At 41.0% G+C, this 15,906-nt stretch overlaps 2 protein-coding genes across 3 annotated transcripts; one reads left to right on the top strand and one right to left on the bottom strand.

The window, feature by feature from the left end:
• The first annotated feature begins 293 nt into the window (after nucleotides 1–293).
• Nucleotides 294–7,342, top strand: syf2 (SYF2 pre-mRNA-splicing factor). The gene is made up of 7 exons (XM_015970376.3): nucleotides 294–359; nucleotides 626–724; nucleotides 913–1,038; nucleotides 1,393–1,510; nucleotides 4,611–4,701; nucleotides 5,815–5,913; nucleotides 6,988–7,342. Exons 1-7 carry the CDS (start codon nucleotides 342–344, stop codon nucleotides 7,151–7,153), a joined length of 717 nt encoding a protein of 238 aa, XP_015825862.1. The 5' UTR covers nucleotides 294–341; the 3' UTR covers nucleotides 7,154–7,342.
• A 1,527-nt stretch (nucleotides 7,343–8,869) lies between these two features.
• Nucleotides 8,870–11,583, bottom strand: rsrp1 (arginine/serine-rich protein 1). 2 transcript variants are annotated; one of them, XM_015970375.3, is made up of 5 exons: nucleotides 11,400–11,583; nucleotides 10,412–11,099; nucleotides 10,163–10,335; nucleotides 9,283–9,360; nucleotides 8,870–9,204 (listed from the first exon to the last, which is right to left on the bottom strand). In XM_015970375.3, exons 2-5 carry the CDS (start codon nucleotides 11,076–11,078, stop codon nucleotides 9,070–9,072), a joined length of 1,053 nt encoding a protein of 350 aa, XP_015825861.3. In that variant the 5' UTR covers nucleotides 11,079–11,099; nucleotides 11,400–11,583; the 3' UTR covers nucleotides 8,870–9,069. The 2 variants fall into 2 exon arrangements, with proteins under 2 accessions (XP_015825861.3, XP_054597486.2); XM_054741511.2 differs by lacking the exons at nucleotides 8,870–9,204; nucleotides 9,283–9,360 and adding an exon at nucleotides 9,771–9,982.
• Between the last annotated feature and the right edge of the window lie 4,323 nt (nucleotides 11,584–15,906).

The following is a 15,906-nucleotide window of genomic DNA, read 5'->3' as shown; positions in this document are numbered from 1 at the left end:
CTTTAATTGCTGATTTAAGCACAGAACCACCAACAAATGGGTGGCAAATTCTGGAAAACACCCCGTGATCTAAGTGTGTTGCACTATTTTCCCACAAAAAAGCTTTGTCAGCTCTTTGAGCATTGACTGTGCTTTTGTGCTATGAACCATGAAGAAAATATAGTAATACATATAAATCGTCATTAAAAGGAAATATGTGTTTTGCCTTAAGGATAAAATATTAAAATATTTCAAGGCAAGAAAAATAATTTTGTTTGTTTTTGTAAGCTTTTATTTTGTTTTGATTCTATATCCGGTGCTAATGACGTATTTCCGCTCAGCTTTCTCAGGCCAGAATAACAATGGCGTCCTGTGACGAGGTTGGTATTTTGCTTATTTACTAAAGCTGATATATTTTAAGGTGATAACGACTCCGTTGATGTACACCTTTTTAGAAACGTGTTTCTCCTTCAGTTATTGTCAAAGCTTCATTCCTGTTGCATAAACTTCGTTGTTTTTTTTACAAGCTGTTCCTCGTTAGCATGTGTGCTAACAAACAACATATCGGACTAACACCGTCGGTCATAAAATAGCATAAATGAGATTTTATTTCTTGTAAATTGTGTTAATTTGCTCTTTCATACAGGGAACCGCCACGGCTACTGAAGCAGAACCGGCCGAAACTTTGGCTTCCGAGAAGAGAGAAGCGAGACTTCGTAAATTCAGAGAGTTACATTTCAAACGGGTTGGTTGTTTTTCTACATATAAACAGTGTTGTGTGTAGTGATGGCATGCCTAACGATCACATAGCGACTGTATATTTTGTTGTGTTATAATAACTCGGAAAATAATATGAGCATTTCGGGATTAGATCATTGTAAAGTAGATTAACCTGCTTGTAAATATTTATTTATCTGTTCGTTTTTACTGCAGAACGAAGCACGAAAGCTGAATCAGCAGGAGGTTGTGGAGGAGGATAAGAGACTGAAACTTCCTGCCAACTGGGAAGCTAAAAAAGCCCGACTGGAGTGGGAAATTGCTGAGAGTGAAAAGAAGAAGGTATTTTTATTTTTTTGTTTGCCATCTGATTTATTGACCACACTAAATCATTTTATCAAACCATTCTAAAAGAATAGCTTTTGTTTGAAAAGTCAAGCTTTTGTTATTGCTTTTATAATGTATTTAATCTTTTGTGTTGGGTTGCTTTATCCTGCATTGATTGGTCATCCCAGAGTTGGTCTATTTCTGCATCTGCCTTGACTTATCAAAAATAATGTCATGAAATCTGTACCATAAAAGTGTGTTTAATACACAAACATTAGTGAAATACCTAGATTAATTAAATAAAATGTAAGATTTAAAAGATATAAGAATGGTATTTCATGCTTTGATGGTTATTAAAAATTTCTTAAGGAATGTGCCGCCTCTGGCAAGGATTATGACAGAGTGAAGCTACTGGAAGTCACAGCTGATGAGGCTGAACGATGGGAGAGGAAGAAAAAGAAGAAGAATCCAGACCAGGGTTTTGCAGGTTTGTGGTTCAAGTTCAAAATATAAAGATGTAAAAATACAGTCGGCTCATAATAATGGGTTCTAGGGCTGCTGTATTTTGACTGAAATTGAGATCTTGATTATTTAAGACCATCTTTAATTAATGCTGATAAGCAACTACTGACAGCAAAACGGAGCTTTACAGTGCCAACATTTGTAATGTAAAAATAAATGGAAACATATAAACTTCTATGTTGTAGTGAAGTTTCACGACCTGTTGCTTAATAATCAGGTGCTGTAGGGGATTATGTACAGTACCCTAATACCATACCAGTTCATTTCTAAAGCACATTTAAAAATAGAGTGGCAGCTAACCGAAGTGCTGTACAGGAGAGCGAAAGACTAAAACACAGCAACAAAGACAGCATAGGAGTAAAATGTAAAGCTAAAAACACTTAACGCACATAAAAGCAAAGCATAAAATTAAAAGTTAACAAATAAAAGCACTAAGATAAGAGAGAAAAGAGAAACAAGTAAAAACTAACCGAGCAAGTTGAGCCCCCTTCAGACAGGCCATGAAAAACAGAAATGTTCAGGACTCTGTCCGTAAGACCTTTGTGTCTGAATACAAACATCCGGATAACGTTTTCCGTAATTAAACCGGACGATGCCCCTAGTAACAGGTCTGGACTTGTTACGGACAAGGTGGCTGCTTCATACTGGTGAGGTCGAGTTCCGGACAGGGAGGAGGAGGGGACCGGGGGACGCTGTGCACTCCTAGATAGCCCGCTCCTGTAGCATGCGGCAAACCATGGCAGCTCGCCTCCTACGGTACCGTCTAGACGCGCAACGGAGCGCATCACACCGCTTCCGTGATTCCTTTAACCATTGAGCGCCATCATCCAGGGTCTTATGCGTCTTCGTGTGCGCAGAATTATGCTTAACATAAGTCCGGCGGTGTCTCAGTAGAAGTTATTTCAGAAATAATTTTTCAGAAAATTCACAGAATATCCAGATTTGAGAACCAAGACCAGACCCGCTTTGGGGGAGGAGACCAAATTGGAGCTGAGATGGGGGGTAAATGCATGAATGAGGCCAAAAATGGCTTCGGCGTGTTTCTTATGAGGAAATGACAATATAACATGGTAAAAAGTCCCAAAAGTTCGATTTTTAATTATATGGAAGCTTTACAAAAACTGTTCAATTAACTTCTCAACTCCATCCTCAATCTTGCATTTTAGATGATATTAGCTATAACACCCTCTTTGGTTCCAGAATGCTATTAAGTCTGACAACTGGAAGGAATTGGACTGACTCTGATGGAATGGGTGGGGCTGACTCTGGTGCAGCTCCACCTTTGTGGTTCTGCAGCGAGCACCACTTGTTTTATCTTAATAAAGCTAAGTTATGTTTCTACAAACAAAAACAATATCATTTAAGTTGCACATCTCTTGGTATTTCTAAAATTGCCAACAGAAGTTGATGTTTTTCCCCTCCGAAATGATCTAAACGGTTATTATATGGCGTGTTCTTTTCATCAGTTATATAAATGTTTTATGTAGGAGAAATCACTGGCTACTAACTTTGTCTCCTGCTCATATTTTATGGAATGGATTGACTTTAATGAGTCAAGATGGCTGTGGAGGTGTGTTAGCATAAAGCCAGCATTAGCCACGGAGTGTCAGATCAGAACAGACAGAAAATAATACACTGGGGCAGTACAGCACATCTGGTAAACTTGAAAATGAAAGACACCTGCAGATTTCCAGTCACCTAACTTACTGAAGAAACAAACGTCATCTGTGACACTTCCTTTGTTAAAGTAACCCGAAAATAAACCAGAGCTTTTAGATGCATGCTTGCTTGTTTTGGTGCCAACAGACGGACAGACAGACGGGAACTTGCAACTCTCCGGTGATCTTGTGACCTTACATGACCAGCAGCGTGGAACGCATTTGCTGTTGATCAGAAACGCTCCTGATGGGAGAGAAATTAAAAAGCATCTACTATGTTACGCTCCCCATAGACATAGAAATGATGTTCCTTGACGGGGGCTTGATGGAAAATAATTAAGAAACACTGGTTTACTGTATGAAAATAAGAAAATGAACAGAGTAATTTGGTTGGTTAATCGATCGGATCAGTAAAAAGTGAATAAAACCTGCCATATTTAGAATGATCTTAGTGTTGAAGTTTTTCTAAACTCAACCTTTGACAGCATACAAATACCATCTGAGACAGACTCTGACTTCTGCTGTTATGATTTATTTAAATAATTATCAGATGATAATGAAGAATGAAATGGATTCACACGTGTGTTCCATCCACTCTGGAGCCTCAAGGATGCCATTCATTGATTACACAAGGCACCACCCAAATATTACATTTAACAATGAACTTACTGTGGCCCACTTGGGTTTGAAGTGCAGACACGTGACGGCAGTCATCTCTAGCTTCAGCTGATAAAGATCTAACCTGGTTGAACATTTTTGTGCCTTTAAAGATCCTTCACATCTAATGGAATTACCAAACCTTTTACACACAGAAATAGCTGTCAGTTAATGCTTAAATTCACTTTACAAGCCTTTTGTGAATGTTTTGGAAGAACCGGGAAGCGAACAGCAATTGGATCAAACCGCTTTATTTAGAGCGCTGGTACTCTTCGTCTCATGCCACAGAGCCTTTAAACACATTTACAAAACTGGGAACCGGGACACAGATTCTGTTCTTGATTTTGTTTCACTCTGTTCCAGCGTGTGATTGAGAAGTTTCCTAATTCTGTGTAACACAAAGATGAGGTGGAACTGCTTGAGCTTTACGTGGTAGCTGAGTAAAAGCAGCACAGCCTGCGTGTAAGAGCACGGCGGTTTCATTTAAAACAGCTTCTAATTTAATCTACTGAAGGAAAAGAGGTTGCTGTGTCTCCAGAATATGACTGCCATCTGTTGCTTCAAACCTTCCCTTGAATTTAATCTCTGGAAGAAAATGATCAGCTGAGGGGCTCGAAGAGTGGATGGGAGAAGGAGGGGTGCCTCCTCAGCCCTCCCTCACTAGCCGCAGGTCGTGCTGCTGAGCCTCATGCCTGCTTGTTTGTTCCACTAATTAGAACCTTTTTATACTTCTCACAAAAACTACTGCAGGTTATGCCGAGGCCCAATTCCGACAGTACCAGAGACTCACCAAGCAAATCAGGCCTGACCTGGAAAGCTACAGCAAGCTACGGGATGAAAGGTGAGTAGAGGTGCTGTCTGAAGTCTAACATCTCTAGGAGTGACCACTTAGGTTGGGTAAATGGCCTGTATTTGATATAGCGCCTTCTAGAGTCCTGGAACCCCCCAAGGCGCTTTACAACACAATCAGTCATTCACCCATTCACACACACATTCACACACTGGTTGGGATGAGCTACAATGTAGCCACAGCTGCCCTGGGGCACACTGACAGAGGCGAGGCTGCCGAGCACTGGCGATGTATAAAAATTTCCCAAGTGATTTTCGCCAGTCCAGAAAAATGCCGATGGGCAACATGGCCGCACAGGTGACCTTCGGACGTTCCGTGGACCTGACGCGCAGCACAGAACGACCCACCAATCACAATCGTTCTGACTCAGTTTGCGGATGATTGTTGTTTTCCGTTGGTCTTTTGATGCGTGAACAACAAACTATACAGCGATTGGTTCGAGCTACATGTGAGAATTGGGGGGCAGCACTTATGACCTGATGGTTTTGCCTCAGCTGAGGGTACTGGGTTCAGGAGATGTCACCATCCAAGGTTAGAAGCCAATACGAGGATACTAATGGGTGTTAATGAATGAACTCATGATGAGCAAGACTCATCTGAAGATGTTTTTATGTTGGATTGTGAAAGTATGACTTGTGGTAGATGCCCTGTGGTATGTTGAAATGTCTGAGTTGATCCATGAGACAAGTCTAGAGTTCAGACCAGAACTGTGAAATCTCGAATAGTAAAGTTAATCCAAAATGTTACCCTGACATCATCCAAGAATTCACTCATCACATGTCTGGGAAGCAATTAGTAAGTGTTCTGTCACGATGAGCCCTAATTTGCCCTGGGTTTTGTTTTGACGTAGTTTCATAATCAAGAATGAATCTAAAGACTTTGAAAGTGTAAAAGTGCTGCACACACGTGTTCAGGTCAAAGGGAACCCCACGCCCGAGAGGTTTATTACCCCTTTAAGAGCTGCTTCATGTCACAATCTGCCCTGAAGCTACACGCCCTTCCTCTTTTGGACTTTCACGATCACAAAGATGGGATAGAGAAGCCTGGAGAAATGGTGATTATCTTGAGTTAAGTATGTCTAATGCTTTTGCTGGTGCTCCACAGCGGTGAGGACTTCTACCCCACAACGAATAGCCTGATCTATGGGACCCATACCCCATCAAAGGAGGGCATTGACCGCATGGTGGAAGACGTGGAGAAACAGTAAGTCACATTCAGCAGAGCTTCATAAAAGAGGTCCTTCTCTTTTTTGACCCTCTCTCCATTTGAGCTTGGTTCTGGCCAGCCCATCCAGCACCACTCTGACTGGGCAGATTCCTCATTGGGACTGGTGTTTTCTACCGGCTTGGACCATAAGCTAAAAGCAGACGATGAAGCTTGTAGAATGTTTCTATGATTTCATCCATTTTTAAACCGTTTAACAAAGGAGAGGGTGGTTTCCAGCAGTGTTTAACCTCAATCTTTTTAGTTATTATTGGTTTTGGCAATCCAAACAACCCTTCCTTTTCAACTTTCGCAGAATGACAGACACTTTTCTAACACTGGCACACCACAAACACGGTGTGGAGATGCTCTTAAGTGTCAGCCATGTGAGGCTGTCTCAGTGGGTGAGCCAGGCCTGTCTAATTTGAGAAAAATCAACTCCAGGGTACGAGTCTTGATGCAAGCAGACAGTTGGCTTTAAAATGAATGGGGTGAGGCTTTGGCAGCTTATACCACTGGTCCTAGTCGGGGCATGAACCTTGGTCAGACCACAGGTCAAACAAATGATTACCAGAAATGCTTTATAAAGTGTTTAAGTGGCTGTGGTAGATAGTTTAGCAAACCTCCAGTCATGTGATAGTGTTTTGTTTTGAGAAGCAATTTGTAATAACATGCATTTGCTTTAGTGTTTTTTTTTTGTTTACATCACAAGCAACAGGACTACAGCTCTGCCTTAAGCGTCTAGTCTGATCCATTGATCGTTTTAGCCTTTGATCGGCAGTCGTTCCCTGAGCTGTTCAGTATTTGAGAAGTTTCAGGCCTGTGCTGGAGATGCGACTGTTGAGCATTAACAAGGATTTAGTTGCCAGAGTGTGACGCAGACTAATCCTTTGAAGACAGTGTGTATATGTGTCTTAGGTTTTCCATTGTCACTCTCCTCTGCCAAGCTTTAAACACGTGCCCCCAAATTAGTGCCTGTAGCCAATTATTGTTATTGGATATGCCACGATGATCAGTGGCCATACTGGTTTTTAGAAAAATCCTCCATGAGTCGTCTTTCCTTGCAATTGTCAGGATCGAGAAGCGTGCCAAGTACAGCCGGCGCAGAGCCTACAACGACGACGCAGACATCGACTACATCAACGAGAGGAATGCCAAGTTCAACAAGAAGGCGGAGCGCTTCTATGGCAAATACACAGCCGAGATCAAACAGAACTTGGAGAGAGGAACGGCCGTCTAGTCTAGTCGTCTTTGCCATAACTTTTGTTTTTGTTGCTTATTTTTACGAGCTAATGTTGAAGTGCGCTTCCTCAGAAAGCTTTTGTATCATGCTGCCGTTCTCTAAGAAATGTCGCGTTTAGTAATCTTTTGTACAGTATAATTACTCTGGTGTGTATTTTAAAATAAATTGTTTCTAATTATTCACTTACCTTAATTCATGATTTTTTCCTAAGGATTTACTGCATGTGGTCTTATGGAGTCTGTGAAGTAACTACCGTTAACTAGCATCAGGCCGCTGGGCCTTTAAAACAGGATGTCAGCCAAGAGATGTTTGGGATAGGTGCAGAGAGAGATAAGGACCATCACTGGAGTAATTTATCGTCTCCATCTCTGTACTAACTTGCTCAGGGCTGTGACATGACCAGGAAAACATTGTGACTGGCTCTGAGAGGAGCTTACAGGTTCCCATGGTCTGTGACTCAGGTCCTCTGAATGCAGTGGCACAGCGCCCTCTGCAGGGCCGCTGTGGGTCCTGATCTGATGAATCGCTCCACTGAATGACTTTTATTAATGCTTATCTGTAAGATTTGATCTCGGTGAGTTTATGAGATTTTGTTCAAAGATTCCCTGGTTTTTCCGAGTATCTTCGCCGCTTTGATGCAGTTAAATTAGGAACTGGCATTTTTGAAGTTTTATCTGATGATTTGTTTGATGCGTAACAGATGATCTATAAATCTTTAGTCTGATGCTTTAAAAGCCAAAGTGCCTGGTTAAGCTAAGTTGATTTGATGTAAAGCTTGTAAACATGAGATGCTTTACAGAAAATATGTAAGATTCAACTAAACTTTAAATGTTTTTGGTTAAACATCATGGACATCCTTGAGTCTCGTACGTAAATCAATCATTAAAAATCTGCAATCGAAGTAATCGGTCTCAGGTTACAGCAGGAGACACCTAGTCTGGCAGCATGATATTCCATCTGCAATTCCTCCTTTAATATTGTGACGGTGGTCTGAAAATTCCTTTGATTTGTTGCCACTTGGTTACTCTTCAGCAATAATTCACCTGAAATGTGAACGGGCCAAGATGCTGCCAATGTTGAGCTGTAGGGCTGGTTGCAAAGCCACAACAGCAGAAACAGGACTGCCTCTAGATAACGACATGGTAACAAATGTAATTAGCAAAAGCTGCTTTGGTACAATTCTATATTACATTGTGACCCTTTGGATTGGATTTAAATTCCTCATCTGAACAAGTCCTTGAATCTTTAAAATAATCAGCCAATCCGGTTTACCAATGTTTGTGGTCAACTCAAGACTGCAACTCTTGGCTTATCTGTGGAATTTGCGTTTTAACACCTTTACAGTGGTCTCCAGTTTAAACACATGCTGTGGGGGAAATCCCTGGGTGCTCTACAGCGCTGATGTTTACAATTGCTATCGCTAAGAGCTTCTACATGCTGGGATGTCTACTGGACACCAAAAATACCTTCCCTGTTGTGGCCCAAGACATTTGAAATGCTTAAGTCACTCGTTTTCTAAGTTTCCCTTCAAATGTTCTATATCCATGACTATTGGAAGAGGTAGAAGACGTTTCATGTTCACCTGTCCTTAAGTGTGGGTTGTCATTCTCATTTCCTAGTGAACTTACCTTTTAGATTTAGCACAGACTTGATAAACTAAATACAGACCTCATGTAAATTTTGGGTACATAAAGAAAAAAGAAAGACTTTAGGTACACTTGAACAAGTCTTTATTGATCTATAAATTACCACAAACACGGAAGAAAGAAAACAATCCCACCTGAATACTTCATTGTTTTCCACTTAAATCTTTAACATCTGAAAGAAAATGACCACAATGACCATATGTACAAACTATTTACAGTATTCACAGTGTCCATGTACCCTGTGCCACACTAAAGTGACCAGTTTAGTTAGTGTGAACTGGAGTTTCGGCCTGAACTGATGGGAATCCAGTGGCCGTAGGGCTTCCTGCTTGCAATGCTGTCGACTTTGAGCGTTACCTTAGCGGTGGATGGAGCGACCATCGTTGGTTTGGCCACGAAATTCTAAAAAAGACACAAAATTAGTTAGCAGATTACTAGCTTTTCAAATCCACTTATAACCTAACATTTGTAAACACTTACGTTCTCACTGAAGGCTATTTTTCTTTTGGGAGATGTCACTGGACTCGACACACCTGGCTCTGGCTCATTCTCCTGTTTCTTAAAAAAAAATAAAAATAACAAGTTAATTACAAGCAAGGGGCAGAACAGTGAGCTTCATTTTGAAGCTTTTTACTGTTCATTACTGATATGAAGCTTTACTGTATTTAAGAAATAAATCTTATAGATGTTACTTTAATGCAGATCCTCCCACAAATAGTCTTAGGAGGACAGACCTTGAAGCGGACATTGTTTTTAAGAGTGGAATAATGACGGAGACGCAGGTACCCCAACCCCTTAGCACACATTCTGTGTACCAACTTATCTTTGACATATGGAGAGTGGTTCTTGACAGGAATAGTCACTATAATGCAGTCCACACACCTGTGATCCATCAGCGAGTGGCAGACTCTGCTAAATAACAATAACCCATTTCATCTGCAAGCATAAATACATTTGTAATGTCAAATAGTCTACAGCCTGTCCGAATATGAGCTAAGCTTTTATGTGTGTAATTAAGTCTATGCACACAATGCTAACATTACACAACTTGATTGCCTACTAACATGTCAGGAGTTATCAACTAACATTTGAACGCAAACAAACATTGTTGTCACCCAAGTCACATGACAGCCCTTTATTCCCAGGTGCCGATGAGTGAAGGAGACCAGTGTCATGTAATCTATGAAGACAGGAATAAATAGAGAGCAGGTTCCCTCAAGGGTCCAAATATGACAGGAAATGCAATACAGGACAGACCTCTGCTAAGCAGTAAATTGCTTGTTGCAAGTTTGAAGAAACTGACTAGAGTCCATAAAATCAGTAAACGATCTAGTATTCTGCTAACTCTCTGGTTACCCACCTCTGACAGCCTCTGGATGCTCTCCTTTGCCCTCAACCCTGGCTCTGGCAATGATCTGTTGGGCTCGGGCTCGTCTTTAAGGATTGGCTTCACACTTTCAGGAAGGTCCAGCTTCTCCACTCCAAACAGCCTCATGGCGTTGGTCTGAGCAGCTTCTAAGAGTGCCCTTTTATCTGAACAGAAGTTATAGAAAGTTAGTTATCTGAATTTGCAGATAAGACTTGAGAAGTCAAATAAACTGATCATTACCATGCAAGCTCAAGCTGACGGATCGTTCAGTGGATCTGGACCTCGATCGCCGCCTGTAGGTCCTGGAGGGTGGGGAGAAACTGCATCTAAACTGACTCGCAGGTCTCCTGTATCGGTCCCAGCGCAGGGGAGACCTGGAACGGGACCTGTAGTGTCTCCGATGACGAGAGTACCTATCTGGAGAGGGTGAGCGGCTGTAGGAGGGGGAGTAAGCCCGGTAGCGGCGAGGTGGGGAACGGTTATCTCGGTAACGGCGAGGTGGGGAGCGGCTGAATGAGCGAGAGTGGGCCCTGTAGCGGCGAGGTGGAGAGCGGCTGAATGAGCGAGAGTGGGCCCTGTAGCGGCGAGGTGGGGTGCGGCCACGGCCTCCATGGTCATCACAGCGGCAGCGTGAGGTCCTCCGGTGGCAGCGGGGGTAGGACCGAGACCTGGAGCGAGAAGAGGACGAGCTCGAAGAAGATGACGAAGAGCAGGAGGAAGACCTGTATCGTGTCCGGTTCTCGGGACCCTTGTAGCTGGAGCCGGTGGAACGGCTGCTGGCACTACTGCAGACAGAGCGTGAGCGCGAGCGGGACGATCCAGGACTTTTCTGGTCGAAAATCACGTTGAGCCCATCGGTCTGGCGAGCGTGAGCCATTTCAGAGTTGGAGTCCACGTGCTTGGCCATGGTTCAGATTTCTGCCTAGGGCTGAAAAGAAAAAAAAATCAGATTATACAGATATTCTACTCGTTTCCTGCTTTTTTTCTTATCGACCTTTATGTAACCACCCTTCTCGCTGCTGCCCCTAGCGGCCACTGCATTGTTACGTAACTCGAGGAAATTTCTAGAATTATGTAGGCCGAAAACAACGATGCCTCTAACTCTGTAAACATCTCATTACGCTTACTACAACTAGCACAATTTGACTAAAACAATATAGTTAATTCCCATTAAACGACAAAATTGTGAACCGTTTGAGCAAAACTGGGTATAAATGAGATTTCTTACCAGGTCAACCGTGGCTTGAAACTCTTTTAAAAACGTCGGAAGAAACTACGAGCGCGTAAAAATACCTCAAAACGTGTATTACACCACAGTGGGTATCTATTAAAGTTCACGAATTTTCAGATTTGTTGACTTGTAGCGAGTTAAGTCGAAGAAACCTACACCGTTCAGATGTCGTCACACGAATGACCGAGACCGTTGTAGAAACGGGTTTTAAGCAGCGGCAGCTTCTGGAAATTTCCATCCATGGGCGGTCCCAACCTATTCACTTCTTTTGACCGGATCGTTCTCGAGACTCTGTTCAGTTGAACAAAAATCGTTTCAAAGAAATTTAAATACGTTTATTTTCTTTTATGTCTCAATTAGGTGGATTTTTTGTCGCGGATAAAGGAGGATTAGAGACGTTACTGGGTTGAAAGAAAGTAATTCAAACTTTCGGTTTTAGTTCAAAGAACCGATTCATTTAGAACAATCCTCCCAAGATGTCCAAAAGTCCCACAAATGCGGAAAAAAGAAAAAGCGCTTTGAAAAGAATAATAAAAAAAGAAACAAAACCCTGCAATAACACACATTATAGCCTAGTACTATTAAGATTAGCATGTAGGGTAATTAAAAGTAATAATTATACCATATAAATATTCACATAGAAATTAATGTAACTTGTCCCTTAACATTTTCCACATGGACATTTTTCATGGACATTTTTCATTAAATGCTGATAGTAATGAAACTTAATTTTGTGCAGTGCATCGACATATACATATAGGTGCAGTGTGGAGAAAGCATCACGGCTCCATAGAGGTTGAAGACCCATTCATATATCCAGACTGTGCCAAAACGAAGGTCAATTCTTTTAAACTGGAATAAAATGAAACAAAATTGTACAGTTGAATTTCTTTTATTTGTTCATTTGATGTGCCTTTATTGTGAAAACCTATTGTATAATGTTAAAATAAATTATTTTAATTTCATAATACTAGAGCTTATATTTTATGAGCTTGCTATTCCATTAGCTGTACGTATTAATTTTTCAGTTAGTACCTTTAGCATGGAAATGTACTTTCCATACTTTACTTTTTCCTTTGTTTAATCAATGAATCAATCAATCAATCAAAGTGTAACCGGATTACAGGATACAATAAGATAATTAAAAGAAAAAATAAACAAATGGGCCAATAATTAGGTTCGGGGAGAATTGGAGGTTGTTTAAGAATGACTGGAGTCACGGGTATAGCATGAAACGGTTTATATACTAAATTTTAATAATAATGGGAAATATAACACATAAAGATAACACACAAAAACAGATGAAAACAATCGACAATAGTAAAATGGTCGGTATGAGATTTGATCATATGAGTCACAAGTCAGCCGGCGTCAAGTCAAATCCCCACGCTTGGGGTGAAAGTCAGAGTCCGGTGGTGCGATTTTTTCCTACCGCACCGTTGAGATTGTTCACAGAAGAGAGCAGTCTGCTCTTCAGTTACTTGAGATGTCCTGGTTCGTTCAGTGGTTAAGGCTCGCCATCTCCCTCGTCAGGAAGAAATCCAGTTCTCGTTCCAAGTGAGTGATCATAGGAGTCGGGATCAAACCCAAGGAAAAAAAAAAAACCAGCCTGTAAACAACAGGACTGTTAGCGAGTTGGCATCGACCCTTCTCGTCACATCACAGCATAAAGTCTTACAGACTTAAACAAATGCTTCACTCTATTGGCATAGCCAATCATGTTTGGGTTCACAGTTCAACTAACATAACATCAATTTGATTGTCTATTAAAATAATTCTCAGTAGCTCTGGAAATATAATTACATATGACAACAATTGTTCAGCTCAATAGGCTCAGTTAGATTCTATTACTCTACACTATTCAACAAGAAATACATTCATGACAACAAGGATACATTTAATTGTGTTTCTATACAGCATTGTGACACCTTGTATATCTGTAACACAATAAATAAATAAATAAATAAATAAATAAATAAATAAATAAAATGTTCTATAACAAAATTCAACAAAATATAAATTCTGGTCCTTTGGTCCACCTTTGTAAAATAATTCCTCCCTAATCAGTTAGCTTTTATTTATTTTTATTTATCTATTTTTTTTATTATTAAATGTTTGGTTAAGGGACGCATTGCTAATTCTATGGCGTTAGCTATAACGCCCCTGAGGACCTTGTACATCTAGGCCGTACCACCATTAACTGGCGGTTTGAGCCGTTAACTCCTGGGAATCCCATATGCCCTACCGCCGTTAACTGGCGGTTTGAGCCGTTAACTCCTATATGCCCTACCACCGTTAACTGGTAGTTTGAGATGTTAACTCCTGGGATCTAACGTCTAGCAGCCCACTGCTGTCACCTCGGTTGCTGTAATTAGCTTTTTGAATTTAATAATTTACTGAATTTAATCTCATTCACTCACCAACGCGCTCCAACGGTTCCCTCCTACAGAGGATTGGTTCACTCTGTCGTCTCCACACAAATCTATAAGAATGGAATTAATTTGATAAGCTATTTAAGTTTCCTTTTTTTTTTAAGTTGCATCGTTAGCTTTTTCTCTTCTTTTTTCTTTACTCACCGCGTTGGTTCCAAGTTCCTAGCTCTTATTAGAAGGAGTCAAGTCCGCCTCTCCCTCTATCTATGCGGCACCCAAATCAGGGTTCTTCACGGCCTCGACCGTTGTTTTTTTCTCTCTCTCTCTCTCTCTAACCGCTCAGTCTTTGCTTTCTGTATCTGCGTGCTGCACAGCCGTTTGTCTCTCCTCTCGCTCAGCTGCGTCGCACGGTTTTATTTCGCGGAGGCGGGACTTATTTCTCTCAGCCAATGAAATTTCAGATTCCCACCTGGACCAATAGTATACAGCTTTCCTCTTCTGTTTCTGTTAGGGATGTTCAAGATTCTTGTTTTAACCGATGTTTAATATTAAACTCGTTATTTTAGTTATTCACCCTTCCAATAATTCATTATGAAATTATCTATTAGTTAATTAGATATCTATTAATTAGTATTGTTAATTTCCTTAATTTATATTTTATATTTTATCTAAATTGAGGATGGATCATATTAGTAAGCCAATTAGTTAATACCTCATTAAGGTTCTAGCTTCTGGGTTACATCCTCCCCCATTAAATATCATGCACGTCCCTGTGCATTGTTTCTACGGGGTACACAACTTCTTGAGTAAGAGAGTCAATAAAAGCTTTATTAAGTCCTTGGAAAAGGGACCTAACTACGGTCACTAGTGGATTGCCCAATTGAGAGTAAGTTAGTCTTTGAGGAGGCTGACTACTTCGTTCAGATCTCCTGACATACATCTCTGGTTGCACAGTATCATGCTCATCCGTTTCGGTTTGATTCTCAACTGAGACAGGACGAAGTGAGCTCTCTGTTTCCGACAGAGCTGATGAGCTATTCTCTAAGACTTTGGTCTTTTCAGATGTATGTGTCTGATCGTGTATGATGGGTTCAAAACTTACATCACGTTGCTGCGACTTTAGGACACCATCCAATTGAGGTAGGTTTGTGTTAGTTTCATCCCCCGTTTCTACGTCAGGTAAGTATACTTCGTTTTTTTTCGTTTTTTCAGGTAAGTATGTTGCTGCTTCTTTCACTCTTTCAGGTAAGAATGTCGCAGTTTCACTCATTCTGTCAGGTAAGAATGTTTCGGTGTTGATGCCTTTGTCAAGTAAGGACAATTCAGCATTTTCATTACCAGCTAAGGTTGGTTCCTTGCGATCCCCTGTGTGTAAGGATAGTGTGTTTTGTTGTTGAATATTATTTACCGGTCCTGAATCTGCTATGAGTTCCCTATTTGGCAAGGTGACCGCTATTTGATAGGATGGTCGGTTTAGCACTTGTGGAAGATCAGAGTAATAAAACTCATCTACCTCTTCGTCAAGTGGCTCATCTGGGTCAGGTTCTAAGGCTGAACTCTGTCTTGTATGAGGTCTGCTAGGTTTCGTAACGCGTTCTGTTTCATTTTCTAATGAAGAGAGAAAACCACAAGGCAGTAAAAGATCTCTGTGGAGTGTTCTGTTGGGTCCTTCTCTGTTCTCTGGTTTTACAGTGTATACTGGCAAGTTTTCCATCTGTTTGAGAACTATATACACTGTTTGCTCCCATTTGTCTGCTAATTTATACTTTTCTCTTAAGCGAAGATTTCGGACTAAAACACGATCTCCCACACCTAGTGTGGACTCACGAATGTTTCTGTCGAACCGTTCTTTGTTCTTCCTCGCTGTTTTTTGAGAGTTTTTTATGACAATGTCATAACTCTGTTCCAGATGACTCTTCAGTTCTTTAACATACTGAGAATGAGTTATAGAGGGCTTGTTCAAATGCGGTAACCCAAAGGCAATATCTATAGGCAACCGAGGCTGCCTACCGAACATTAGCTCGTAGGGAGAGTATCCCGTCACGTCATTTTTTGTACAATTGTACGAGTGAGTAAGTGGTTTTACAAAATCGCGCCAGTGATGTTTCTCAGTGGCTTGTAAAGTTCCCAAC

The sequence above is a fragment of the Nothobranchius furzeri genome, chromosome 18, assembly GCF_043380555.1.
Source record: "Nothobranchius furzeri strain GRZ-AD chromosome 18, NfurGRZ-RIMD1, whole genome shotgun sequence".
In the NCBI taxonomy this organism is placed as follows: Eukaryota; Metazoa; Chordata; class Actinopteri; order Cyprinodontiformes; family Nothobranchiidae; genus Nothobranchius; species Nothobranchius furzeri.
This window is presented reverse-complemented; position numbering and strand designations above follow the sequence as displayed.